Source organism: Pristiophorus japonicus, chromosome 9 (assembly GCF_044704955.1).
Source record: "Pristiophorus japonicus isolate sPriJap1 chromosome 9, sPriJap1.hap1, whole genome shotgun sequence".
NCBI classification, from domain to species: Eukaryota; Metazoa; Chordata; class Chondrichthyes; family Pristiophoridae; genus Pristiophorus; species Pristiophorus japonicus.
The window spans coordinates 167,205,599-167,230,473 of NC_091985.1; the positions used below are offsets into that span (position 1 = coordinate 167,205,599).

The 24,875-nt window shown below is 41.3% G+C and overlaps 1 protein-coding gene across 8 annotated transcripts in view; it reads right to left on the minus strand.

Moving 5' to 3' along the window:
- The window catches only part of LOC139273317 (son of sevenless homolog 1), a 315,669-nt gene that overhangs the window by 225,267 nt on the left and 65,527 nt on the right, over positions 1 to 24,875 (minus strand). For 5 of the 8 annotated variants that reach the window (XM_070890084.1, XM_070890088.1, XM_070890086.1 and 2 more), the window contains exon 2: positions 8,060 to 8,166. The exons of the other annotated variants lie outside the window; for them this stretch is intronic. In XM_070890084.1, the coding sequence (XP_070746185.1) occupies positions 8,060 to 8,166 (107 nt within the window). The remainder of the gene's footprint in view (positions 1 to 8,059; positions 8,167 to 24,875) is intronic. 8 annotated transcript variants of the gene reach the window in all.

Consider the following 24,875-nt stretch of genomic DNA (forward strand, 5'->3'; position numbering starts at 1 on the left):
AGCTGCAAGAAGCCTCAGTGCTGATCATGGAAGGGCAATGTGGTTTTATTAAAAAAAATTAAAAATTGAACAGCTACAAAAAATTTGAATAGTCTCAAACAAGTGCATGTGTCCCGTTTATCACAGTCTATCTTTAATTACAGAATGCACTCCCTCACACACAGAAATATCAAGAAAATTAAAATGCAAGCCTTTGCAAGGGTTCAATAAACAAATTTTCACTTTTTCTGCAGCACTTTTTAAAATGGCCGAGTGCCAATGTTTACTTCAGACTGCACGTCCGCGAACGCTCCAACGCGCACGCGCAGGGTTGCCGGCACCAAAAAAACTCATTTAAATTGTACCCGCCCCCTCCTACTTACAAAATCGGCGCGAGTGGTAGGCTCCGCCCCCTGTGCGCTGCGCCAAGCAGACATCGAGCTGCAAGGCGCTCGAGAATACCGCGTTTTTTTTCAGGCGCCGTTTTCGGCGCGAAAAACGGGCGCCCAGCTCGGAGGGGCGCCTGTTTTGCCGCGTGTGGAAACTTGGGGCCATAGAAAGTAACAGCACAGAAGGAGGCCACTTTCCAATCCTCTCCGGTTTCAGATGTGGTGCCGGAGGACTGGAGGACTGCTAATGTGGTACCTTTGTTTAAGAAGGGAGAAAGAGATAGGTCAGTCAGCCTAACTTCGGTGGTTGGAAAATTATTGGAAAGAATTCTAAAGGACAGGATAATTCTTCATTTAGAAAGACGCAGATTAATCAAAGATAATCAGCACAGATTTGTTAAGAGAAGGTCATGTCTAAAACACTTGATTGAATTTTTTGAGGAGGTAACAATGAGGGTAGATGAGAGTAATGCATTTAATGTAGTGTATATGGATTTTAGCAAGACTTTTAACAAGGTTCCACATTACAGATTGGTCACGAAAGTAAAAGCCCATGGGATCCAGGGCAAAGTGGCAAGTTGGATCCAAAATTGACTCGCAGGCAGAAAGCAAAAAAGGGTAATGGTTGATGGGTGTTTTTTTGACTGGAAAGCTGTTTGCAGTGGGGTTCCGCAGGGCTCAGTACTAGGTCTCTTGCTTTTTGTGTTGGACATCAATGATCTAGACTTGAATATAGGGGGTATGATTAAGAAGTTTGCAGATGATACTAAAATCGGCTGCGTGGTTGGTAATGAAGAAGAAAGCTGTAGACTGCAGGAAGATAAAAAATGAACTGGTCAGGAGGGAAGAACAGTGGCAAATGGAATTAAATCCTGAGAAGTGAGAGAATGCATTTGAGGGCGGCTAACAAGGAAAGGGAATACACATTAAATGGTAGGACACTGAGAAGTGTAGAGGAACAAAGGGACCTTAGAGTGCAGGTCCACAGATCCCTGAAGGTAGCAGGCCAGGTAGATAAGGTGGTTAAGGCGGCATATGGAATGCTTGCCTTTATTAGCCGAGGCATAGAATACAAAAGCAGGGGGGTTATGCTTGAACTGTATAAAACACTATGTAGTCCTCAGCTAGACGACTGCATGCAGTTCTGGTCACCACATTACAGGAAAGATCTGATTGCACTGGAGAGGGTACAGAGGAGATTTACGAGGATGTTGCCAGGAGTAGAGAATCTTAGCTATGAGGAAAGATTGGATAGGCTGGGTTTGTTTTCCTGGGAACAGAGAAGGCTGAGTGGAGACCTTAAAAGGTGTATAAAATTATGAGGGGCCTACATAAAGAGGATGGAAAGTATAGCAGAGGGGGCATAGATTTAAAGTAATTGGTAAAAGGTTTAGAAAGGATTTGAGGGGAAATTTCTACACCCAGAGGATTATGGGGGTTTGGAACTCACTGCCTAAAAGGGTGGAAGAGGCAGAAACCATCACCACATTTAAAAAGTACTTGGGTGTGAACTTGAAGTGCCGTAACCTACAGGGTTACGGATCTAGAGCTGGAGAGTGGGATTAGACAGGATAGCTCTTTGTTGGCCGGCACGGACACAATGGGCCGAAATGGCCTCCTTGCATACTGTTACTTTCTATGATTCTATGATCATCTAGAATGTCTGCTTTTTACAAATTGTTCGACCAATGCTCCTACGTTACATCATCAGTAGGCATGCAGGCAAGAATTAGTAATGGAATCTCTCATTCCTAATCTAAACAGTTGCCATATTATGCCTCAATTGGAATTTAATCTGTGATTACAAATGCTATAGAAATGCATTGCAGACAGCATCCTCAAGTTTCAACATTTTTGACAGAGAACACCAGAATTTGTTGTAGGTTTCTGTCTTGCATCACCCAGGTGGTGGTGCAGTTTATACAGGGGGATGAGATCCAACAAAAATGGGATGAGCAGGTATAAACCTGATGGCTTTCTCTTGTCCTAGGTACATAATATATCATACCTAGAAGTAATCAGCTTCAAAAATTGTTTAGAGATGATATCTGAAGACAAAGAGAAAAGGATAAGATACAAAGTGGGAATTTCACCCAGGGGAACAAACCTTTCTATTTTCATGTACATGCTGATCCTACTTCTGTAAAAAACTGAACTCTGTAATTTCATATTCCCCACTACATCACTAATGTCATAGATCAGTAGATTACTCCCACCAGAAGAACATAAGAAATAGGAGCAGGAGTAGACCATACAGCCCCTCGAGCCTGCTCCGCCATTTAATATGATCATGGCTGATCCGGTCATAAACTCAGGTCCACTTCCCTACCCGTACCCCATAACCCCTTATCAGTTAAGAAACTGTCTAATTCTGTCTTAAATTTATTCAATGACCCAGTTTCCACAGCTCTCTGAGGCAGCAAATTCCACAGAACTTCCTCCTCGTCTCAGTTTTAAATATTCTAAGATTATGCCCCTTAGTTCTATACTCCCCTATCAGTGGAAACATCCTCTCTGCATCCACCTTGTCAAGCCCCCTCATAATCCTATACGTTTCAATAAGATCACCTCTCATTCTTCTGAACTCCAATGAGTGGAGACCCAACCCACTCAAACTTTCATCATAAGTCAACCCCCTCATCTCCAAAATCAACCTAGTGAACCTTATCTGAACTGCCTCCAAAGCAAATATATCCTTTCTTAAATATGGAAACCAAAACTGCATGCAGTATTCCAGTGTGGCCCCATCAATACTCTGTATAACTGTAGCAAGACTTCCCTGCTTTCATACTCCATCCCCTTTGCAATAAAGGCCAAGATTCCATTGGCCTTCCTGATCACTTGCTGTACCTCCATACTAACCTTCTGTGTTTCATGGACCAGGACCCCCAGGTCCCGTTGTACTGCAGCACTTTGCAATTTTTCTCCATTTAATTTTTTTTGATTTTTTTTTTCTTCCAAAGTGCATAACCTCACACTTTCCAACATTATACTCCATCTGCCAAATTTTTGCCCATTCACTTAGCCTGTCTATGTCCTTTTGCAGATGTTTTGTGTCCTCCTCACACATTGCTTTTCCTCCCATCTTTGTATGGTCAGTAAACTTGGCTACGTTACACTCAGTCCCTTCTTCCAAGTCGTTAATTTGGATTATAAATAGTTGGGGTCCCAGCACTGATCCCTGCGGCACACCACTAGTCATCGATTGCCAACCCGAGAATGAACCATTTATCCCAACTCTCTTTTCAGTTAGCCAATCCTCTATCCATGTCAATATATTACCCCGAACCCCGTGAACTTTTATCTTGTACAGTAACCTTTTATGTGGCACCTTGTCAAATGCCTTCTGCAAGTCCAAATACACCACATCCACTGGTTCCCCTTTATCCACCCTGTTCATTACATCCTTAAAGAATTCCAGCAAATTTGTCAAACATGACTTCCCCTTCATAAATCCATGCTGACTCTGCCTGATTGAATTATGCTTTTCCAACTGTCCTGCTACTGCTTCTTTAATAATGGACTCCAACATTTTCCCAATCACAGATGTTGGGCTAACTGGTCTATAGTTTCCTGCTTTTTGTCTGCCTCCTTTTTGAAATTCTGGACCTCACCAGAATCCAGGGAATTTTGGTAAATTACAACCAATGCATCCACTATCCTTGCTGCTACTTCTTTTAAGACCCTAGGATGCAAGCCATCAGGTCCAGGGGATTTATCTGCCTTTAGTCCCATTATCTTACTGAGTACCACCTCCTTAGTGATTGTGATTGTGTTAAGTTCCTTCACCCCCACTATAACCCCTTAACTATCCACTCTTGGGATATTTTTAGTGTCCTCTACCATAAAGACTGATACAAAATATTTGTTCAGAGTTTCTGCCATCTGCATGTTCCCCATTACTAATTCCCCGGTCCCGTCCTCTAAAGGACCAACATTTACTTTAGCCACTCTTTTTCTTTTGATCTTGCTATCTGTTTTTATATTTCGTGCTAGTTTACTTTCATAGTCTATCTTCCCTTTCTTAATCATTTTTTTTTAGTCATTCTTTGCTGGCTTTTAAAAGTTTTCCAATCTTATGTCCTCCCACTAATTTTGGTCACTTTGTATGCCCTTGTTTTTAAATTGGATACCATCCTTTATTTATTTAGTTAGCCACGGATGGCTATCTTTTCTTTTACACCCTTTCTTCCTCACTGGAATATATTTTGAGTTGTGAAATATCTTCTTAAATGTTCATCACTGTACACTTCAATCTATTTTCCCAGTCCACTTTAGACAACTCTGCTCTCATGCCTTTGTAGTCTCCTTTACTTAAACTTAGTACGCTGGTTTGAGATCCAACTTTCTCACCCTCCATCTGAATTTAAAATTCAACCATGCTATGATCATTCATTCCAAGGGGATCTTTTACTATGTCGCATCTCACAGGACCAGATCTAAGATAACCTGCCCCCTGGTTGGTTCTGTTACATACTGCTCAAGGAGCCCGTCCCTTATGCATTTTATGAACTCTTCCTCAAGGCTACCCTGACCAATTTGATTTGTCCAATCAATATGGAGGTTAAAATCATCCATGATTATTGCTTTTCCCTTTTTACAAGCCCCCACTATTTCCTGGTTTATGCTCCGACCAGAGTTGCTACTGTTAGGGGGCCTATAGACTACACCCACCAGTGACCTTTTTCCCCTTATTGTTCCTTATCTCCACCCAAACTGTTTCAACATCCTGATCATTTGAGCCAGTATCGTTTCTCACTATTGCAGTGATTCCATCCTTTATCAAGAGCTACCCCACCTCCTTTTCCTTTCTGTCTGTCCTTCCGGATTGTCAAATACCCCTGAATATTTAGTTCCAGTCCTGGTCACCTTGCAACCACGTCTCTGTAATAGCTATCAGATCAGACCCATTTGTATCTATTTGTGCTGTCAACTCATCTATTTTGTTATAAATGCTACGTGCATTTAGACAAAAAGCCTTTAAATTTGATTTTTTTACGCTTTTTTCCTGCTTGTTTCCTCTCTCCTTCAAACTCACTTTCTTCATTTATGCTTTCTAATTCGTTTTACTCCCCTCCATACTGAATCTATTTTCAGGTTCCCATCCCTCTGCCAAGCTAGTTTAAACCCTCCCCAACAGCACTAGCAAACCCCACCGCATTCTTTACTGTTTCTTAATGCTACCCATATTGTTTCCACTGCCGATACACTCTTACTGATATCCTTTATTTCCATTGCAACAGGCTTAAAACTTACCAAGTCATAGATTTCAAATTATTCTTTTCATTACGTGCTGATAAAATTACTGCTCTTCTGATTTTAATCCATCCTTCTGTTTTTCCTTTTGACTCTTCACCACCCTGTTCCAAGTTTCTTTCTACCCCCAATTGGCCAAAGGGTCTGACATTTTTTTTTTACTAGGCCACAGATTCCCACAATTGAAAGAAAGACCGGATGTCTCAAAGCACTTTACAGCCAATGAAGTACTTTTGGAATACAGTCACTGTTGTAATGTGGGAAACACGGCAGCCAACTTGCGCACAGCAAGCTCCCACAAACAGTAATGTGATAATGACCATATAATCTGTTTTTTATTATGTTGATTGAGAGATAAATATTGGCCAGGGAACCGGGGAAACCTCCCCTGCTCTTCTTCAAAATAGTGCCATGGGATCTTTTACATCCACGAGAGATATATTTACGGAACCTCGGCTTAACATCTGAAATTGATCAGATTAGATTTCTTGCCATCCTTCTGCATGTTTTTTTCCCCCAGTTCTTCAACAGATCTGCTCTCCTGATTTCACTTTCTGCACCAAAGCTTCTGAAATTCAATTTTTCTTCCACCAGGCATTCCCTTTTCGAGGAATCTTTTTCTTCCACCTCACTCCCAAAAGAGGCAATCCTGCTTTCCCTTTTTAGATCTTAGGAAGAGTCTCCACCCAAAACATTGCTCTCTCTTTTCACTTTTTAAATGCTGTTGGACCTGCTGTGTACTTCTAATATTTTCCATTATAAATACTTTGAATACTTGAACTAAAAACTATTTTAAAAGGAGCTGAGTAAAGGTGCCCTTCTATCCATACCAAGAATCATCTGCTAATGTCTCAACCAGTCATGTCTAACTGAAGGTTAGAGTAAATGCTAAACTTGCAGTTTAGTTCTTCTATACAATTATAACTAAGCAAACTTGTCCCTCTGCCAACATTTAATTAAAGGAAAAAAGTCCACGACCTCAATTAATAAATAAGAGACTTTTTGTTGCTTAGCAATAAGTGAATTTTCTGTTTTCTATTAGCCTCAGGTTAGTGAAACAGCTGTGTCGCTTAATGACTGGGTTTGAAACAGCCTTGCTTTCTTCACTCCCCCCTTCCCCCCCACCTTTTCCAGTTTTACTTTCAATACACAAGCCTCAGCAGAATAATTCATGTCAATTAGAATGTTTGCACACCAATAACTAATTAGGCAAGACTATTATTTAATAATGTTATCATTCATGACTTATGAATTATTTGTACAGAATTCAGAAATGCAAAACACAATAATGCAACTCAATTAAAACTATGCACGTTGGCTGTAAAGACACCCATACACCACCCTTAACAATTTTTTTGAGTAATAAGCTGCTTATTCTATGGACTAGGCTGGATAATTCAAATCAAAACTATCGTTATTTCACAAATGCTAATGATAGGTCATTAATCACAATAAAAAAAAATCTTTAGTGATACCTGCAGGAATGCACAACTGCAGTACTATGCAAATTACATAAACTCCAGCTTTCCCACAAAGATATTGCAGTCCTTGGAATTCCAATTATGTTCCCACCTCTGACTTTATATAAATTTCTCTCAATGCCAAATGCGACACTCAAAAGCTTACCACTAAAAGAAAAAATATGATAATGACCAGATAATCTGTTTTTGTGATGTTGACTGAGGGATAAATATTGGAAATCGGACTCAAGATTTGTTTCTTTTACAAATATGATGAATAAGTTAAGAAATTCCTGGCAAGACAATTTAAGTAAAAGAAAAATACTGTTGATGCTAAAATCTGAAATAAAAAACAAAAATGCTGGATTCACTCAGCCGGTCAGGCAGCATCCATGGAAGGAGAAACAGAGGTAATGGCCCAGAATTTGCATGGGTAATGCCGTTAGCTGTTATTACCCCTTTGAAACTAACCACAACTTCAGGATGTAGCGCATGCGCATCCTAACATGGAAATCCTGAAGTTGCAGTCAGTTATTTACTGCCTCGCCAGTCAGCAATCCAGTGAAACGGACGAAAACCTGGGCTCTTCTGCGGTAATATTGCTGTTAAATACCCCATTAAAAGTTAGGCCTTGTTGGATTAGGTTTCAACAGTATACTGACTGCTAATTTTAATTTGGAGTGTCAAATTTCACCATTTTAATAAAAATAAAATTTTGAAGAAACTTTAAAAAAATGATATTTTTTTAAAGTTTGTTCATCTTTATTTCAGGTTTACCTTTTCCCCATGCAAGAGTCCCAATCTTTGCTTTGTTCTCTAACATTTTTAAAAAGTTAGAAAAAAAGCTTATTCACTTCCTGGTTCCCAGACTCTCAGAATTCTGCATTGTGATTGTCTGATCTAGAGCAGACTGCACCCTGAGCAACAAATGCAGTATACAAACTTGGAAGTAGTACAAGTAAATTACTGTTTCACCCAGGAAGAATGTTTGAGGCCCTGGACAGTGGGAAGGCAGGAGAAGAGCGAGCAGGTGATGGAAGAGTGGACCAGAGTATTGCAGAGAGACTGATCCCTTCGGAATGCTGAAAGGGAAGGGAGAGGAAGATCATTATTTTATTGTGTAAAGGGGGAATACTGTTCAAAACGTACCATGGATTTTCCTTATTCTTTAAATGAAAGTAAATATTGTAAATGAACTGCATATGACGAGAAAAAAGAACCTGAAAGGATTACACGTGCAAGCATACATCAGTTTGCAAGAGCCATAACATTTCGAACAATAGTCTAAGTCTTGGTCCAATGGTAGCACTCTCTCCTCAGAGACAGAAGGTTCTGGGTTCAGGCTCCGATCAAGGAATTCAGCACATAATCTCAGTTGACACTCCAGTGCAGTACTGAGACTGTACTACATCTGCCCTCCAAGATGGATGTCACAGATCCTATGGCACTATTAGAAGGGCAGGGGCGTCTCCCATTGACCTTGTCAAGATTATATCACAAATGGTGTAATTGGTTATTTATCTCATTGCTGTTTGTGGGACCTTGCTGTGCGAAAACAGGCCGACCAGTTTCCCTTCATTACAACACCGACTACACTTCAAAAGTATTTCTTTGGACGTAAAGCGTTTTGAGACATCCTGAGGTCATGAAAGAGGCTATATAAATTAATATTCTTTCTTTACTAATTACAAGGCTGTTTTATAGGTATTGGGGTCATTATACAGTCCCAGATTTATTGAATATTAGCTGATCTACTGTGGCATTGCACATGAGTCAAGATGAAGTGCAGTTTTCAAGTGAAGCGCATCAAAGGTGCTGCAGCATCTCCACTGGGGGAAATATACAATTATAGGGTGACCGGTTTATAAATGGCAGTTTACATTATAAATGTAGACACAGCAATTTAGAACCAGAAAAACTGACTGACAGTGCACAGAACTAAGATTTTTATTCTACAGGTAAAACCTTTGTATTCAAGCTATAAAAAGCTGAAGTGTATTTACTACACTTTGGGGACGAAATTCAGCCTCCCGAAAAGACCTCTTACCGTCAAAAAGCAGTGGCCAAATGGCAGAGTCAAATGACCGCCGCTATGGAAATTCATCCGACTCCTCCTAAGTACGCACCGCTGATCTTCCGCACTTCCATAGAAATTCAGCAACAAAAATATTCGGGACGCCGAGCGGTGCCCCCTGTTGGTGCACTGTCTTCCAAGTGTGTACGACATGGCTATGTGGCGGTTATTCAAGGGGAGGGCGACTGCCACGGCCACCATTGTATTTTTTTTTGTCGGCCGACTGACAAGTTGGTCCGACAATTACCACCTCTTGGGTGCCAGGCCATTGGCCTGGTCGAAACCCTCCCTGGTGGCCTAGTGGACCTAACTAAAATAATCGCAGAGCTCGCAGCGGCTCTCCCCTTTAAATAATTCATCTAGTGGCCTTCACTCTTCTCTATGCTGTAGACCTGTTCAGCAACTGGAATCCCACATTGTCTCAGTTTTTGATTTTGCAACATGTGGAGGTTATTTTTGCACATTTGTTAATCAAATCAAAGGGAATGTCTTCTTTCATAAAGATACCCATTTTAATTATTAGGATGCACGACACATATTTTCATTTTTAATAAATCAAAAACTTGCGTTTATGTAGCATCTTTGGAGAAATACATCCAAAAAGTTTCACGGAAGATTAATCAGAAAAAAAATGGATGCGGAGTCAAAGGAGATATTAGGAGAGGTGACCCAAGTACACAAGAAATAGGAGCAAGAGTAGGCCATTACATCTCTTCAAGTCTGCTCCACCATTCAGTAAGATCATGGCTGATCTTCTACCTCAACTCCACTTTCCCGCCAGATCTCCAAATTGCTTGATTCCCTTAAAGTCCGCCTCTTTGACCAAAAGCTTGGTCTAAGAGGTGGGTTTTAAGGAGGGTCCTAAATGAGGAGCGAATGATGGCGAGAAAGAGAGGCGGAAGGGTTTAGGGAGGGAATTGCAGAATGTGGAGACTAAATGGCTGAAGGCAAGGCCATCAATGGTGGGGGCGAAAGAAGGGGAAATGCCCAAGAACTCAGGGTCGGAGGATGGGATAGTTCGGGAGAGTTGCAAGAGGTTACAGCAAAAGGGAGGGGTAATTCCACGAAGGAATTTAAATAAGTGAATGAGAATTTTACATTGGAGGTATTGGGGGATTGAGAGCCAATTGTGTTTGGAGTGGTCAAATGCATGGATGAGTGTTTCAGCAGCAGATAGGCTGAGGCAGGGAGAGAGGTAGGTAATGTAACAGAGATGAAAGTAGATGGTCTTTGTGATGGGGAGAATAGAGAGTTGAAAGGACAGCTGGAGGTCAAATACAATGTCGACATTTCAAATATTCTGGTTCAACCCCAAACAGTTGCCGCGGAGGAGGATGGAATCAGTGCCAAAGTGTCTGTCTTTCCAATGTTTAACTGCAGAAAGCTGTGGCTCATCCAGGACTTGTCAGATTGCTTGTCCAACAATACATAGAGGCAGTGGAGGGGTCAACAGAAGTGGTGGAGAGGTAGAGATGGGTACCATCAGCAGACATGTGGAATCTGACCCCATGTCTTTGGATGATGTCACCAAGAGGCAGCATGTAGACAAGGAAGAGTAAGGGACCAAAGATAGATCCTTGGGGGACTCAGAGGTAACGGTCCAAGAGTGGAACCAAGCAAGGGCAGTCCTACTGAGCAGGACAATGGGGAAGAGATGTTGAAGGAGGATGATATGGCTGACTGTATCAAAGGGTACAGAGGAGGTTGAGCAGGAGTAAGAGGGACATGCAAACACAGTCACAGAGGATGCCACTTGTGATTTTGATTAGGGCCATTTCAGCTCTATGGCAGCAGCTGAAACATGGTTGGAGATATTCAAACATGGAGTTGCAAGAAATATGGGCACAGATTTAGGAGGAGTGCACAATCGTCACTGAAAGAATTGCAAAAGATTTCTTCAGAAATAATTAAGTATTTTTGATTGACTCCTGGAAAATAAAGGTTTACCCACTGCAAATAACTACGTAAATAAGTGTGTTCTTATCACATACCAGGCACATGAATAATTCTCTCTCTACTTATCTCTTGGAGGGTGATGGAAAAGCAGCTCTTTATCCAGCATATCAAAAAGGCACAATGTCCCATGTGTTTACATCGGGTTTGTTTTATACAAAGGTCAAAGGCATACAAAATCAGAGAAAATATTAAACTAAATTTCTTCTGTAACAAATATCTCTAAGAGTACTTAGTATTACTAAGAAGACTCTGCTTAGATAAACACGTTTTAACTGTTTGTTTTGAGTTCTCGGCGATAGCTACAGTGTAACCATTTCAAATGTATTACAAAATATAGAGTAAACAATAGCAACATTTCAAGCTGCAAAGTTTCATTTATCACAACACTTAAATGTAATAACAATTATTTTTCTTCACAATTGCCTCAGAAGTTGAAGAGTTCATGCTTTACCCGGTTGTTTCATACAAAATAAATTCGGATTTGCTTTCAATGCTCCTGAAAATAGATCCTAAGGGAGTCTTCTAGCCTCGGTAATTTTTCATCACTACAAAGAGAAGTTGTAAATAGACAGTTTTTCTGCCAATCATTTAAAAAATCTGGCAGATATAGGCACAGATGCATGCTGGGAGCTTTAGTCTGCAATCTTAAGCCTCTTCAGCTAAAGTGAAGCAATGCTGTTGTATGGGTAAATTGCATTATTTTCTTGTATTTTTTTTTATATAAAATATGTTACAAGCCTTATTCCTAGTGCTTATTTCTTATCTTTGGGAAGAGGTGGCATTTGAAAGAGTTTTAAAGAAAGATTTCGAGTTGCTTCATAGGTTGCCATTTGTTAAATTATTGTTAACTTTTGTTAATTTGTCTATTATTAACTTTACCCAGTTTAAACACATGCCCCCTGATCCTTCCCAATCTGCCAAACAGGAATAATCTATCAACAACCACCCTATCCAGCCCTTTATTATTTTATAAACCTATCAGTACACCTGTAAGTCTACGCTGCTCTAAAGTAAATAGACCCAGCTCCTTAACCTTATCCGAATAATTATGGCTCTTTAAGCTAGGAATCATTTTCATAGCTCTCCTCTGAACACACAAGACATTGTGGTGTGCCAGAAGTTATGTTGGGTGTGTCAGAAGTTATACTGTTCCAAGCAGGCATTACTGCAGTGTGGAAGTGGTGCACATCTTTGAGGGAAGGAATTTGGAAAGAAGTTTGAGGAGGTTTGCCCAGACAGTGAAGCAAATATTTGATAGTTAGCATTTTTTTTAAATTTACCAAAGCTAGATAAATCGATAGACATCACAGATGAGTAAAGACATCTACTTTGAAAACAATAGCTTTTGAATTAGGTGCAAGAGACAGCCACTGTAACCATTTAATCGCCCTCTCTGGTTCCTCAACCCTGCCACCCCCAAATTTGCTCTTTGGTAGTACTCTCGCCTCTAAATTAGACGGTTGTGGATTCAAGCCATATTCCAACACACTTCAGTGCTTTACTAAGAGTGCTGCATTGTCGGAGGTACCCTCTTTCAAATTAAAGGTTAAACAAAGACCCCACCTCCTGTTCAGGTGAGTGTAAAAGATCCCGTTTCAGAGAACAGCAGGGAGTTCTCCCCCTGTCCATGTCCACAGTCATCCCTCAACAACCACACCAAAACAGATTAAACTGGTCACATCTCTTTTCCCGTTTGTGGAGCCTTAGAGGGTGAAATGGCTACAGCGTTGGCCTACAAAACAACAGTAACTAGCAGTTCAAAAACATAATCCGTTGGCTGTGAAGCACTTCATGACATCTTGAAAGGTGCTATATACATGCTGGTTCTTTCTTTTATCTTAGGCTGAGAAGAATCCTAAATGCCATTCTTAAACTTGTGAAACTTTTTTTTAAAAACCTCAATGAATGATTTAGCGGAGGGAAAGAAATACTTCAACTTGAAGCACAGATCAGCGAAGAGAATTGCACGCAAAGGTGTCGTTGCTACCCCTCTTTAGCTGGCAGATATTTCTGCTGGAATAGCAATCGGGATCATGGGTCTTGCAGCGTGGGTTGCAGGTCCTGGGTCTGGCAGCAATGCAGAGGGGGGGGGAACAAAATGAGGCAAAGAGAGAGATATCCCTGTTTGTCGCTGGAACAGTAATTAAACACACAGGTGCTCTAACAAGTTGTAAACACTAGTACAGGTATATATATTATTTTTTAAATTACCTCAGAGATTGAAAGCTTGCATTTTACACTTTATGTTTTGACATGTTTGTCAATTTTGTGTCAAGTTTATTTTTTTAATTTTAAAGCCAAGGATTGCTTTATTCTGCCAGCCAGTCTTGCTGTCAGTCAAAAAATTTAAATTTATATCTGCAAAGATAATATCCCTCAATTGAAGTCTGGAAGTTTATGGTTTACGATATTTTCAGTTTTGAATCCAAACAAATTGAGTTACCTCACACATTTCTGGGTTTTCTGTTTGACCACAAGGGGGCAGGTTTACAAACAGCAACATTGTAATTTCCATGCAATTCCAAAACGGAACCAGGCCATTTGGTCCAATTAGTCCATGTCGGTGTTTATTCTCTACCTGAGCAATAGTCCGAATCCATGTGCCCACCCCTTTTTCCATATCCTAACCTATTCTTAAATGTTGACAATCTCCACTCCAATCACATTCCACAACCTCACAATCCTAAGTAAAATGTTTTCTCCTGCTCTCGGTCGTAAGTATCTTACATCTAACTATATATTTAAGTCCAACTACCCTCAACTACTAGAAACAGTCCGCTTCCATCTACTGTCCCATCCTTTCATAATTTTAAATATTTCTATTAAATCACCCTGCAAACTCCTCTGTTCAAATAAAAACAGATCAATTTTTCCAAGTCTTTCTTTGTATTATTTCCTCCTACCTTGGTGAATGTGCGCTGTACCCTCTCTATTTTGCCTCAACATCCTTCCTATAGTGTGAAGCCCAAAAGGTACACAGTACCCCAACTGTGGTCTTACTAAGGTTTTATAAATTCACCATTACTTGGCTATTTTTATATTCTATTCCAAAAGCTTTATGAAAACCATATACACCTACGGTTCTGCTTTTAATGCCTTGAGCGTGAACCCGCAAATCCCTCTGCTCTTCCACATTACCCAGCTTTATCCCATCCCAAGTATAATTACTCCTACTTCAATTTTTTGCCAAAATGTTCCACCTCACATTTACAGTCTTGGGCCGAATTTGAGGGAAGTTTGCGACCGGGTTTTCGCTGCAATTTAACCCTCCGCGGCGAAAACCTGGTCGCAAAGCCCGGGCGGGATCCTCGGGTACCTGTTTGCGGCGCGCTTCCAAGTACCGCCGGGGAGAGGTGCGCCGATGTGCAACGACGCAGATTGCTTTTGTGACCGACTTTCGGCTCTCTCCCGACCCATACGCCGCGCCCAGAATAGCGACAGGTCAAATATGTTGGTGCAGCCCTGCCAGCAGCGTAAGTATGAAAACCTGCAAAAAGATAAGTTAAAATTTTTATTTTTACATTTTTTTTTGCAGCGATTCGATAGTTAAGGGTCTTGCAAATGTTTTGTGGAATTTCCCCACCACCCCCTCCCAAGGCCTCTCTCGCAGTGCTCCCAGCGCCGGGCGAAATTTGGCAAAACTCGCGTTTTTACACCGCGAATCCTCATGCAAATCCCCCCCTTACCGATGCGCCCCGGCGCAGACATAAAGGCCGAAAGTTCGGGCTAAAAGCGGTAGCGCAGCAAAAACGTTAAGTTTCACATATCGCTACTGTTTTCACCGAAAAAACCCGAAAGCCGAAAATCCGGCCCATAGAATTTCATCTGCCACTTGTTTGATTCTGCCATCTGGTCAATGTCTTCTTGGTCCTCAGAATTATTTACTATGCCTATTTTGATACAATCTGCAAACTTGGACAGCACTTCCTCTAGCTCAATATACAAATCATTGATGTACACAGCGAATAGAAATGGTGCAAACACAAAACCCCATAAGGCACTGCAACCCACATCTGACCACTCTGAGAAACAGCCCTGAACTCTCACTTTGTTTCCTCCCCTCTAACCAGTTTTCAAATTTATTACCCTTTCCAGAAATCCATCTTCTCCTGCATGGTACGTTGTCAAAGGCAGTCAGTCTGAAAGTCCATGAACAGATCAACTGCAATTTTCCTCTCCACCATATCTTTCACCACCTCAAAATAAATCTCAGGTTCATTAACCACAATCTTCCTTTTTGAAATAAATATTGGCCGATTGTAATTATTACCTCTTCATTTAGATATTTAGTAATTTCATCTTTAAATATTCAAAAATGTTCCCTACCATAGATGTTAATCTAACTGGCCTGCAATTACCCAGGTTAGCTCCGCCTCTCTTTGAAAATGGGCATTACATTGACTGCTCTCCAGCACACACCCACGACGTGATCGGGGCCCAGGAGAGGCGAGGGCCCAGGGGCAGCAAGGGCCAGCCCACACTGCAATATGTGTGCGCAGCAGAGTTAGTCTCCAATCATCTTGGTTAATCCTTGCCACTGGATAAAGGCCTAGCTCTGTCAAGCCTACGTGGTGGCTGGTGTGCAACGGCCACCACATGGTTAAAAAATCCACGCACAGGCATCTTCCACCCTTCAACATGGTTCAGGACCTGGAATATTAGGTCCTTCATTGAGACATCTGTGAACTCATCCCCTTTTGGCGTGGAAGCGGGTCATCCTTGCTACGAGAGACCGCCTAGGAGAAGACTCTTAATAGAAGGGGGGGTTAAAACATCAGGATCGAGCAATTAAATTTTAGGTCCAAGCTGTCGGCTGTCTGGCCACAAGGAGGCCTTCAGTTCTCCAGATCTGTGGCTGGAGCCTCTTATCCCCCCACCTCCCCCCTTCAGTCCCACCCACCTCTTCCCGCCCCTCACCTGCAGCCCCCTCACCCACGCGCTCCTCTATCTCTTTCTCCCCACGCCCCACAATCTCAGCCTGGAGCTGATGCTCCCTCCTAAGTACCAGTGTCTGACCCACAGGTCCCCGGCTGCCGGGCGGGAGGTAGCCCAACAATATTATAATGAGGCCCTGCCATTAAGATCAGCAGGGCCTCCACGTCCCCAGCCTTGCCAGGTTCTTTGGCCAATTACAGGCTCCCCGCATCCAGCCTGACTCCCCATTAATATTGGGGTCATCATTTCTGGGGCCTCCGCTATTTCTCCATCTTTCCTACAATATACAGATTATTACTCAAAATGCAGCATTTGGAAAGAATAAATTTCAACATCGCCTCCTTAGATTTGCAAGTCACCCCGAGTTCTCCAACCCAAGATATTTTCTGTCTTCACCCATAAGCACTGAGCGAACGGTTTAACGACTTGTCCGTCAAAACCAGAATTTTTCCCACTCATTACCTTCACAAATGGCCAATTTTTGTGTCAGTCATATAAATTTCTAAAAATTTTCTTCAGATTTTAAAATACCATGGTTTATGTTATTTTTAGGTTTTTATCCAAGTTAACTCATATTTGTTTTTTTCCCCCATTTTTTTTCCCTCCAGAATTGAAATGGAGAGACAGCTCAGGAGTAGACATCATAGAATTATAAGGCTCAGGATAGGGAATGGGAAAGACAAGACTAACCATAGCATTAGACCATTACACAACACAACTACATAAGTAGGAGCAAGAGTAGACCATACGGCCCTTTGAGCCTGCTCCACCATTCAGTATCATGGCTGATCTTCTACCTCAACTTTTTCCTGCCCTATTGCCACATCCCTTGATTTCCCTAGAGTCCAAAAATCTATCTATTTCAGCCTTAAATATACTCAATGATTCAGCCCTTTGGGGTAGAAAATTCCAAAGATTCACACCCGAGTGAAAGAATTCCTCCTCATCTCGATCTCTTATCCTGAGACTATGTCTCCTCATTCTCACCAGCCAGGGGAAACCACTCCTCAGCATCTACCCTGTCAAGCCCCCTCGGAATCTTGTATGTTTCAATGAGATCACCTCTCATTCTTCTAAACTCTAGAGAGTACAGACTCAATCTACTCAATCTCTCCTCAGGACACCCCTCTCATCCCAGGAATCCATCTACTGAACCTTCATGGCACCGCCTCGAAGGCATGCATGTCCTTCCTCAGATAAGGAGAACAGACCTGTGCACAGTACTCCATGTGTAGTCTCACCAAAGCCCTGTACAATTGTAACAAGACTTTCTTACTCTTGTAATAAAGGACAATATGCCATTTGCCTTCCTAATTGCTTGCTGTACCTGCATGCTAACTTCGTTTTTCCTGTACGAGGACACCTAAATCTCTCTGAACTCCAACATTTAATCATTTCTCACCATTTAAAAAATATTCTGTTTTTCTATTCTTCCTACCAAAGTGAATAACCTCACATTTCCCCACATTATCCTCCATCTGCCACGTTATTGCCCAATCACTTAACCTGTCTATACCCATTTGCAGGTTGTGTGTGTCCTCCTCATAACATACTTTCCCACTTAGCTTTGTATCATCAGCAACCTTGGATGCATTGCATTCAGTCTCTTCATCCAAGTCATTAATATAGACCCGTAAATAGCTGAGGCCCAAACACCAATTCTTGCGGCACCCCACTTGTTACAGCCTGCCAACCGGAAAATGACTGTTTTCTACCGTTAAGCAAATCTCTATCCATGCTAATATATTACCCCCAACCCCATGAGCCCTTATCTTGCAAAAGCATCCTTTTATGTGGCACTCTATCAAATGCCTTTTAGAAATCCAAATATACTACATCCACTGGTTCCCTTTTATCTACCCTGCGAGTTACATTCTCAAAAAACATTCAGAAAACCATGTTGACTCTGCCTAATCATATGATGATTTTCCAACTGCCCTGTTAACACTTCCTTAATAATGGAACCCAACATTTTCCCAATGACTGATGTCAGGCTAACTGGTCTGTAGCTCCCTGTTTTCTCTCTCCCTCCTCTCTTGAATAGCGGTGTTACATTTGCTACCTTCCAATCCGCTGGGACCGTTCTAGAATCTAGGGAATTTTGGAAGATCACAACCAATGCATCCACGATCTCCGCAGCCATCTCTTTTAGAACCATAGGAAGTAGGCCAAAAAGGAAGTCCTGAGCTCAACTTAATACAGGACTCTGTCCGGAGCTGAATTTAATACAAAGTGTATTATTAGTTATCTGTAAAGCTCAATGGAAAAGCCAAGCTAATTTCTAACAAATACAGACTGTGAGATTTAATCAGCTAAAGAAAATGACAGCCACTAATTCTGTACATGGTTAACAAATTATTCAAAACCAGGAATTCCAGGTAACTGTTTAAGGATAAGGAGCTGCAATAGATCGAATTGACGTGTCATTTTGAACAATGGTAAGAAATAAGAAACTAAACTAAACAGTGCATCTATAGGGCCCAAGTTTCCACATGATTTGCGCCTGATTTTTAGGAGCAACTGGTGGAGAACGGACTATCTTAGAAATCGCAATTCTCCACATTTTTTTTTGCAGTTCTAGTCAGTTGGAACAGTTTCACTTTGGAACAGAATTTTTTCTTCAAAAGGGGGCGTGTCCGGCCACTGACGCCTGATTTCAAAGTTTCCACAGTGAAAACGTACTCCAAACTAACTTAGAATGGAGCAAGTGAAGATTTTTGTAGAACTGAAAAAACCTTGTCTACACATTAAAAAATCAGGCGCAGGTTACAAATTAGGCGTCCAGAACTAGGTTGGGGGGGGGGGGGGAGGGAAGGTCATTAAATTCTATAATAAATTCTTATTTATACTTATACAAATAAATCCAACCTGAATAAAAATTTATAAGCAAAGAAAAGATTAAATAAACCATCTTCCTACCTGTGTGAAAGTGCTTCAGCCAGGGAGAATGCTGCAGGAAGCCTCACAAGTTGAGGCAGCCGTTCGTTCCTGCGGGAGGGGGGGGGAAAGGAGGAAGCCGTTCGTTCCCGTGGGGGGAGGGGGGAGGGAAGGAGGCAGCCGTTCGTTCCTGCGGGGGGGGGGGGGGAAACGGCTGCCTCAACGTTGAGGCTTCCTGCAGCCTTCTCACTGCTGCAAGAAGCCTCAGTGCTGATGGCGATGTGCTTTTATTAAAAAATGTTCAAAAATTAAACAGCTAAAGAACTACAAAAATGGGCGAGTGCCAATGTTTCCTTCACACTGCGCGTGCGCGAACGCTCCAACGCGCACGCGCAGGGTTGCCGGCAGGAAAAAAAAATAATTTAAATAGTACCCGCCCCCTCCCACTTACAAAATCGGCGCGAGTGGTAGGCTCCGCCCCCCTGGGCGCCGCGCCAAGCAGACATGGAGCTGCAGGGCGCTCCAGAATCGCGCGTTTTTTTTCCGGCGCGAAAAACGGGCACCCAGCTTGGAGGGGCGCCCGTTTTTTATCATGTGGAAACTTGGGGCCATAAAGTTATTTACAAAAGAATAACTGAGTATTTAGATTGAGATCTTTTATTATTTTCTTTTCTGGAAATAGGATAGAAGAATTTCTACTGTAAATTTATATGCATGTTAGTTATTAATCCCTTAATAATATTTTGTTAAATAAATTGGCTCAAAAGTTTAAACCTAAAATGAGATCTGATATTGAGATACGCTCCCCTTTACAGGAAAGGGCTCTTAAGGAAGCAAAGGATAGCTAGTAGCTAAAAATAGCTAACAGAAAGGTTGTTCTGTTTGCTATCCTGGGCACATTGCCAAAAGCTTACCTAGATATCAAGGCTAGATACTCTCAAAGGGACTCATTTGAGTGATGCAAGTTACAGAAGCCCAAAAACCTGGAGCAAGAGTAGAGAAGACCAAAAACATAATACTCACTTCAAATAGGACAGTGCTAATTACACACCTGTGGCAGCTTGTGTGCTTGAATTATTTATTTTTCCCTCAATGGAAGAGAGAAATTTTGTATTTCTGTGTAATAGTATTTCAGCTTATGTGCTTTGAAAATTATGTGAGACAAACTAGACAGTGAACGAGAATACATTTCTACCTAAAGATTTAAGGAAAAGCTATTAACTTGCTTTTTTACTTGAGTAAGACCATCAAGTGGGAAAAGGGAGAAAATGTGAAATAGGCAAAAAGAGAGAAGCACAATCTTATTCTTTACATTTAATCATTGTTTACACAGCTGTTGTGTGTGTGGAATATTAATTATTTACCGTTCAGTGCAAGATCCCAGAAGCTGTATGTGGTAATTTTTTTAATGTATTAATATGACGACAATATAAACCATTTTGTGCTCAGGTTTTTAAATCCAAAAAATACTTTGGGACTCCCTGTTGGTAATGTCTGGACCTGCGCATTATTTACAGGAAGACTGACCATTTACAGGGGATGAAAATGCCATTGCTACTTGTCCACTTTCTAACAGATACTGCCTGAACATTGCTAAAGAAAAAGAAAAATAAATTTTATTGAAGAAGTTTATTTACTGTTCCAGAGAAGCAGACAGAGGGTAAAAACTATATTTATTTATGCAGCTTGATATTTATCTAAGGAAAACATTATTTTTCCAAGAAACAAACACACAACAATTAATTCAACATTTGCAGTTATTTACTAAAAAGGTTAAAAACTGCGTTGCCAGAGCCAGGATCCCCACAATGCTATCAGATCTTTCTCCTTCACTTGCTAACCAACCCCAAGAATCAAATAGCAAGCTAAACTCCACATTTCATCTCCTAACTTCTGCCTTCAGTACTGATAAACCATAGGTGAACCGATATGACCAAGCCCCACTGCTGCCAAACTCCTGCAGCCCATCACAATGCTGGCAGATCGCAAAACTATTCCTCCAATGCTACCCACGCCCAGGAATACACCCTAGTGCTGCTAAATCTCGACTACTGGACACCTACCTCCAACATGATGTATGTTGCATATTATGCGTATTCAAAATGGTATGGGATAGAATTAAATGCACAAGCATATACATGAATAAAAAGCACGCAATTATGAATTTAACAATAATCAAGACCATCGATTTACAATTTCATGGGAAAAGTTGCTGAATTCAATCCCCAAAACACCATCACTGCAAACCTGTGCCCCTGATAACACATTTCTGTTATTCAATGCACAAAGCTTAGTTATAAAACAGTGGATCTTCTGATATAGGAGATCTGCAACTACATATTAAAGAGAAGAAAACATTTGATTATTTTACTTTTTTATTTTACAAATAAAACATGCGCGTACCTGGTGGTCCGGGAAGTAGAGACTCATGGTCTTGGGCCTCTCCAAGTACCTGTGGGTAGAAGCCCACGTATCCCAGGGGCGCATGCGATTCGTAAACGCCCCTGGGATCACATGGACCGGCCCAAAGAAGGTTTTTTAATGTTTAATTGTTTGAAAAAAATTTTTTGTTCTTTTTAAATTCTGATGCTGGTAAAAGCAAGCCATTTGCCTGCTTTTACCTGATGCAAGACTTCCACGGGCATTCGCTGGACAGAAGTTGGGCAAATAGCCCAAACGCCACCCGCGGATGCAGATGATCTGTCAAGAATCATCTCAAGTTCCGGGTTTTCACACGGTTATGCACCACAAATTACGGGCTATCATTTTTATGTAGGCCAACCATTAAAGTGGAAGAGCTGATTTATTATGCAACAGACATTTTGCGTGTGGCCTACACATTTAAAGTGTGACATAGTCCAAGTACAAGACTTTTACATTTTTTGAGATATACTGTATAAATTCTATATATACACTAAAAATATTTTAAGATCTTTTGTCTGTACTGTCTACAAAATCTTACTTCCCATTGCCACACTCTTGTAAACTATACCATTATAAATTCCTATGTCCACATTTATAATAGAAACTGTGTATGGAAACCGGTCACATTGTAATGATACCCTTTCACTACTGGTAGCATTTTAACAACTCAGGTCTGGCATACAGGTACAGCAGGTGGTGAAGGAGGCAAATGGCATGTTGGCCTTCATAGCTAGGGGATTTGACTATAGGAGCAGGGAGGTCTTACTGCAGTTGTACAGGGCCTTGGTGAGGCCACACCTTGAATAGTGTGTACAGTTTTGGTCTCCTAATCTGAGGAAGGACATTCTTGCTATTGAGTGAGTGCAGCAAAGGTTCACCAGACTGATGCCTGGGATAACAGGACTGACATATGAAGAAAGACTGGATCGACTAGGCTTATATTCAATGGAATTTAGAAGAATATAAGGGGATCTCATAGAAACATAAAATTCTGACGGGATTGGACAGGTTAGATGCAGGAAGAATGTTCCCGATGTTGGGGAAGTCCAGAACCAGGGGTCACCGTCTAAGGATAAGGGGTAAGCCATTTAGGACCGAGATGAGGAGAAACTTCTTCACTCAGAATTGTGAACCTGTGGAATTCTCTACCACAGAAAGTTGTTGAGGCCAGTTCGTTAGATATATTCAAAAGGCAGTTAGATGTGGCCCTTACAGCTAAAGGGATCAAGGGGTATGGAGAGAAAGCAGGAATGGGGTACTGAAGTTGCATGATCAGCCATGATCATATTGATTGGTGGTGCAGGCTCAAAGGGCCGAATGGCCTACTACTGCCCCTATTTTCTATGGATCTTCCAGTTCCTCAGCCTGTACTAGAGAGAAACCCCTATGCTCCAATCAACTCAACTTCTCTGTTTCCAAAGCGGTCAAGTTTTGCTCTTTAACTATATATTATATAAAATCCAAGAATTAAAATATAATATGGCTTTAAAATGGAAGCTGAATTGCATCTGCATGCCCTCTAGCCCCACTTCATCGAAAGACTACACTTGATCTTGACTTCATGTGCAAATATTAATCATGTAACAAATATAAATTACAACACCAGAGGTAGGTTGAGGGTATATCCACAATTGTATACTGAAGCATATCATCAAGATTGGGAATTACTCACATGATTGGCTAGCATGGCCAATACCAAAATAATATTTTTGACATTAAGCCAGGAGATGAGCCTGGCATAAATGGAATTGAACTGGATCTTTCCCAGTGATTATTGAGAATCAGTGAGCAGCAGAAACAGGGATCTTGTCCAAGTAACCATTGAGCACAGGGAAATCTCCATTCCATTTTTATGGGAAGCTAATTCTGAAGTCTGGGACCTGAAGCTGTACCAGTCTTTCTTTGCATGCCTGCTTGAAGCAGCTAAACCAAGCTCCACACTGTTGAAAGTTATACGAATAGAAATCTAAAGATGATAAATCGGACAGTCAGCTGCAGGAAAGGCCCTATGACAGGATGTGCAAAACCTGAAGCTCTGTGTGGCCACAAACCAAAAGCTTTGATTTGGCCCAAACAGGGAAACAGTTTGGTCCTGATGTTATGCCAACAATGAGAGTCAGATTGGCGGACAATTACAAAAAAAGTGTGGTCAGAAGCAATTCAGAAGCAAGAAAAATAACTCAAAGAACATCTCCTACAACATACAAGAACTGATCATTACTCTGTGGATGCATTTCATATGTTAAGTACAAAAGTAGAGAAAATAAAATTATAAAACTTCTAAAAGGATGCAGGAACTGCAATTATCCTTTCGGTTATCCTCGAGGACAAGCTGGTTTCACTAAGTACATAAGCTCCAGACTCGAGAAGTGAGCCTGAAGACTCAAAGTATTCTTGTCAACTAAGGTGGAGGGATAATTGGAACAAGGCAGGAGAGGAGGGAATGCTGGAGGAGAGGAGCAGGAAGGTGATGAGCAGATAGGGCAGAGGGATGGGGAAACAAAAGGGGAGGAGCATGAAGAAGGAGAAAGGGGTGAAGGAGGGGGGGGGGAGAGTCAAGAGAGCGTGAAGCAAGATGGAGGGAGGGCAAGTTCATTTTAAAATAAATATATATACTTCTGTCTTCGTTATCTATTTGTACATTTGTCAAATGATCACATAGTTTTTATATCTTATCTGATGCTACTACAGTAAATGACTAACCCATTAATCAGAATCAAAGTTTCTCCCAAAAGCAAGCAGAGTACAAATATATGATGCATATTTAAGACCATGAGACTTACAGCCAAGAACATTGCAACTTACTCCCCAGCAGTGGTATCATACTATTACTATTGTCAAACAAACATCATGCCATATGAAAATATATTATTCAAGCAAAAATATCTGTCCCAAATTAGAGGCAACATTTTAATTGTTATTTAGGAAATAGATTTTGAACAGGACTGCATATATTAAGAAAATGAGGTCAAGAGGCCATCGTCTTCAGTACGAGCCCCAATTCCATACCCCTCCCACTCAATTAAGCTGGACCTGATGGTGTGCAACTTTGAGAACCCATTTGATGCAGATGAATTTTAAACAATACCCTACCCATCACGAAGACCCCATTTTCACCTCTACAACATTGTCCACTGCCACTCTTACTTCACTCCCACTTTTTCTGAAACCCTCATCTGTATCTTCAGGTTCAACTTCTCCAACATGCTCCCAAGCTTTACCCGACTTGGACTGTGCAAATGATGAAATCAACAATTGGGAAAACATTCCCTCTCAATTTTCCTATCTTTTTCCTTTGTGGATTGCTCCCAAGCCTTTATGTCATCTCAGCTACTAGCACATTATTTTGTTTATTTAATGGCCCATAATTTGCGTCCCCTATGACCATGTACAAGGTGCGCACGCACCCTAAGGGCTGCACAAGTTACAGTTTAGACACGCACTGCGCATGCGCCAAAACTCGGAATTATATTGACAGATCATCCGCATCCCCGGGAATAGAGCATTCGCGGGAAGAGTTGGGCT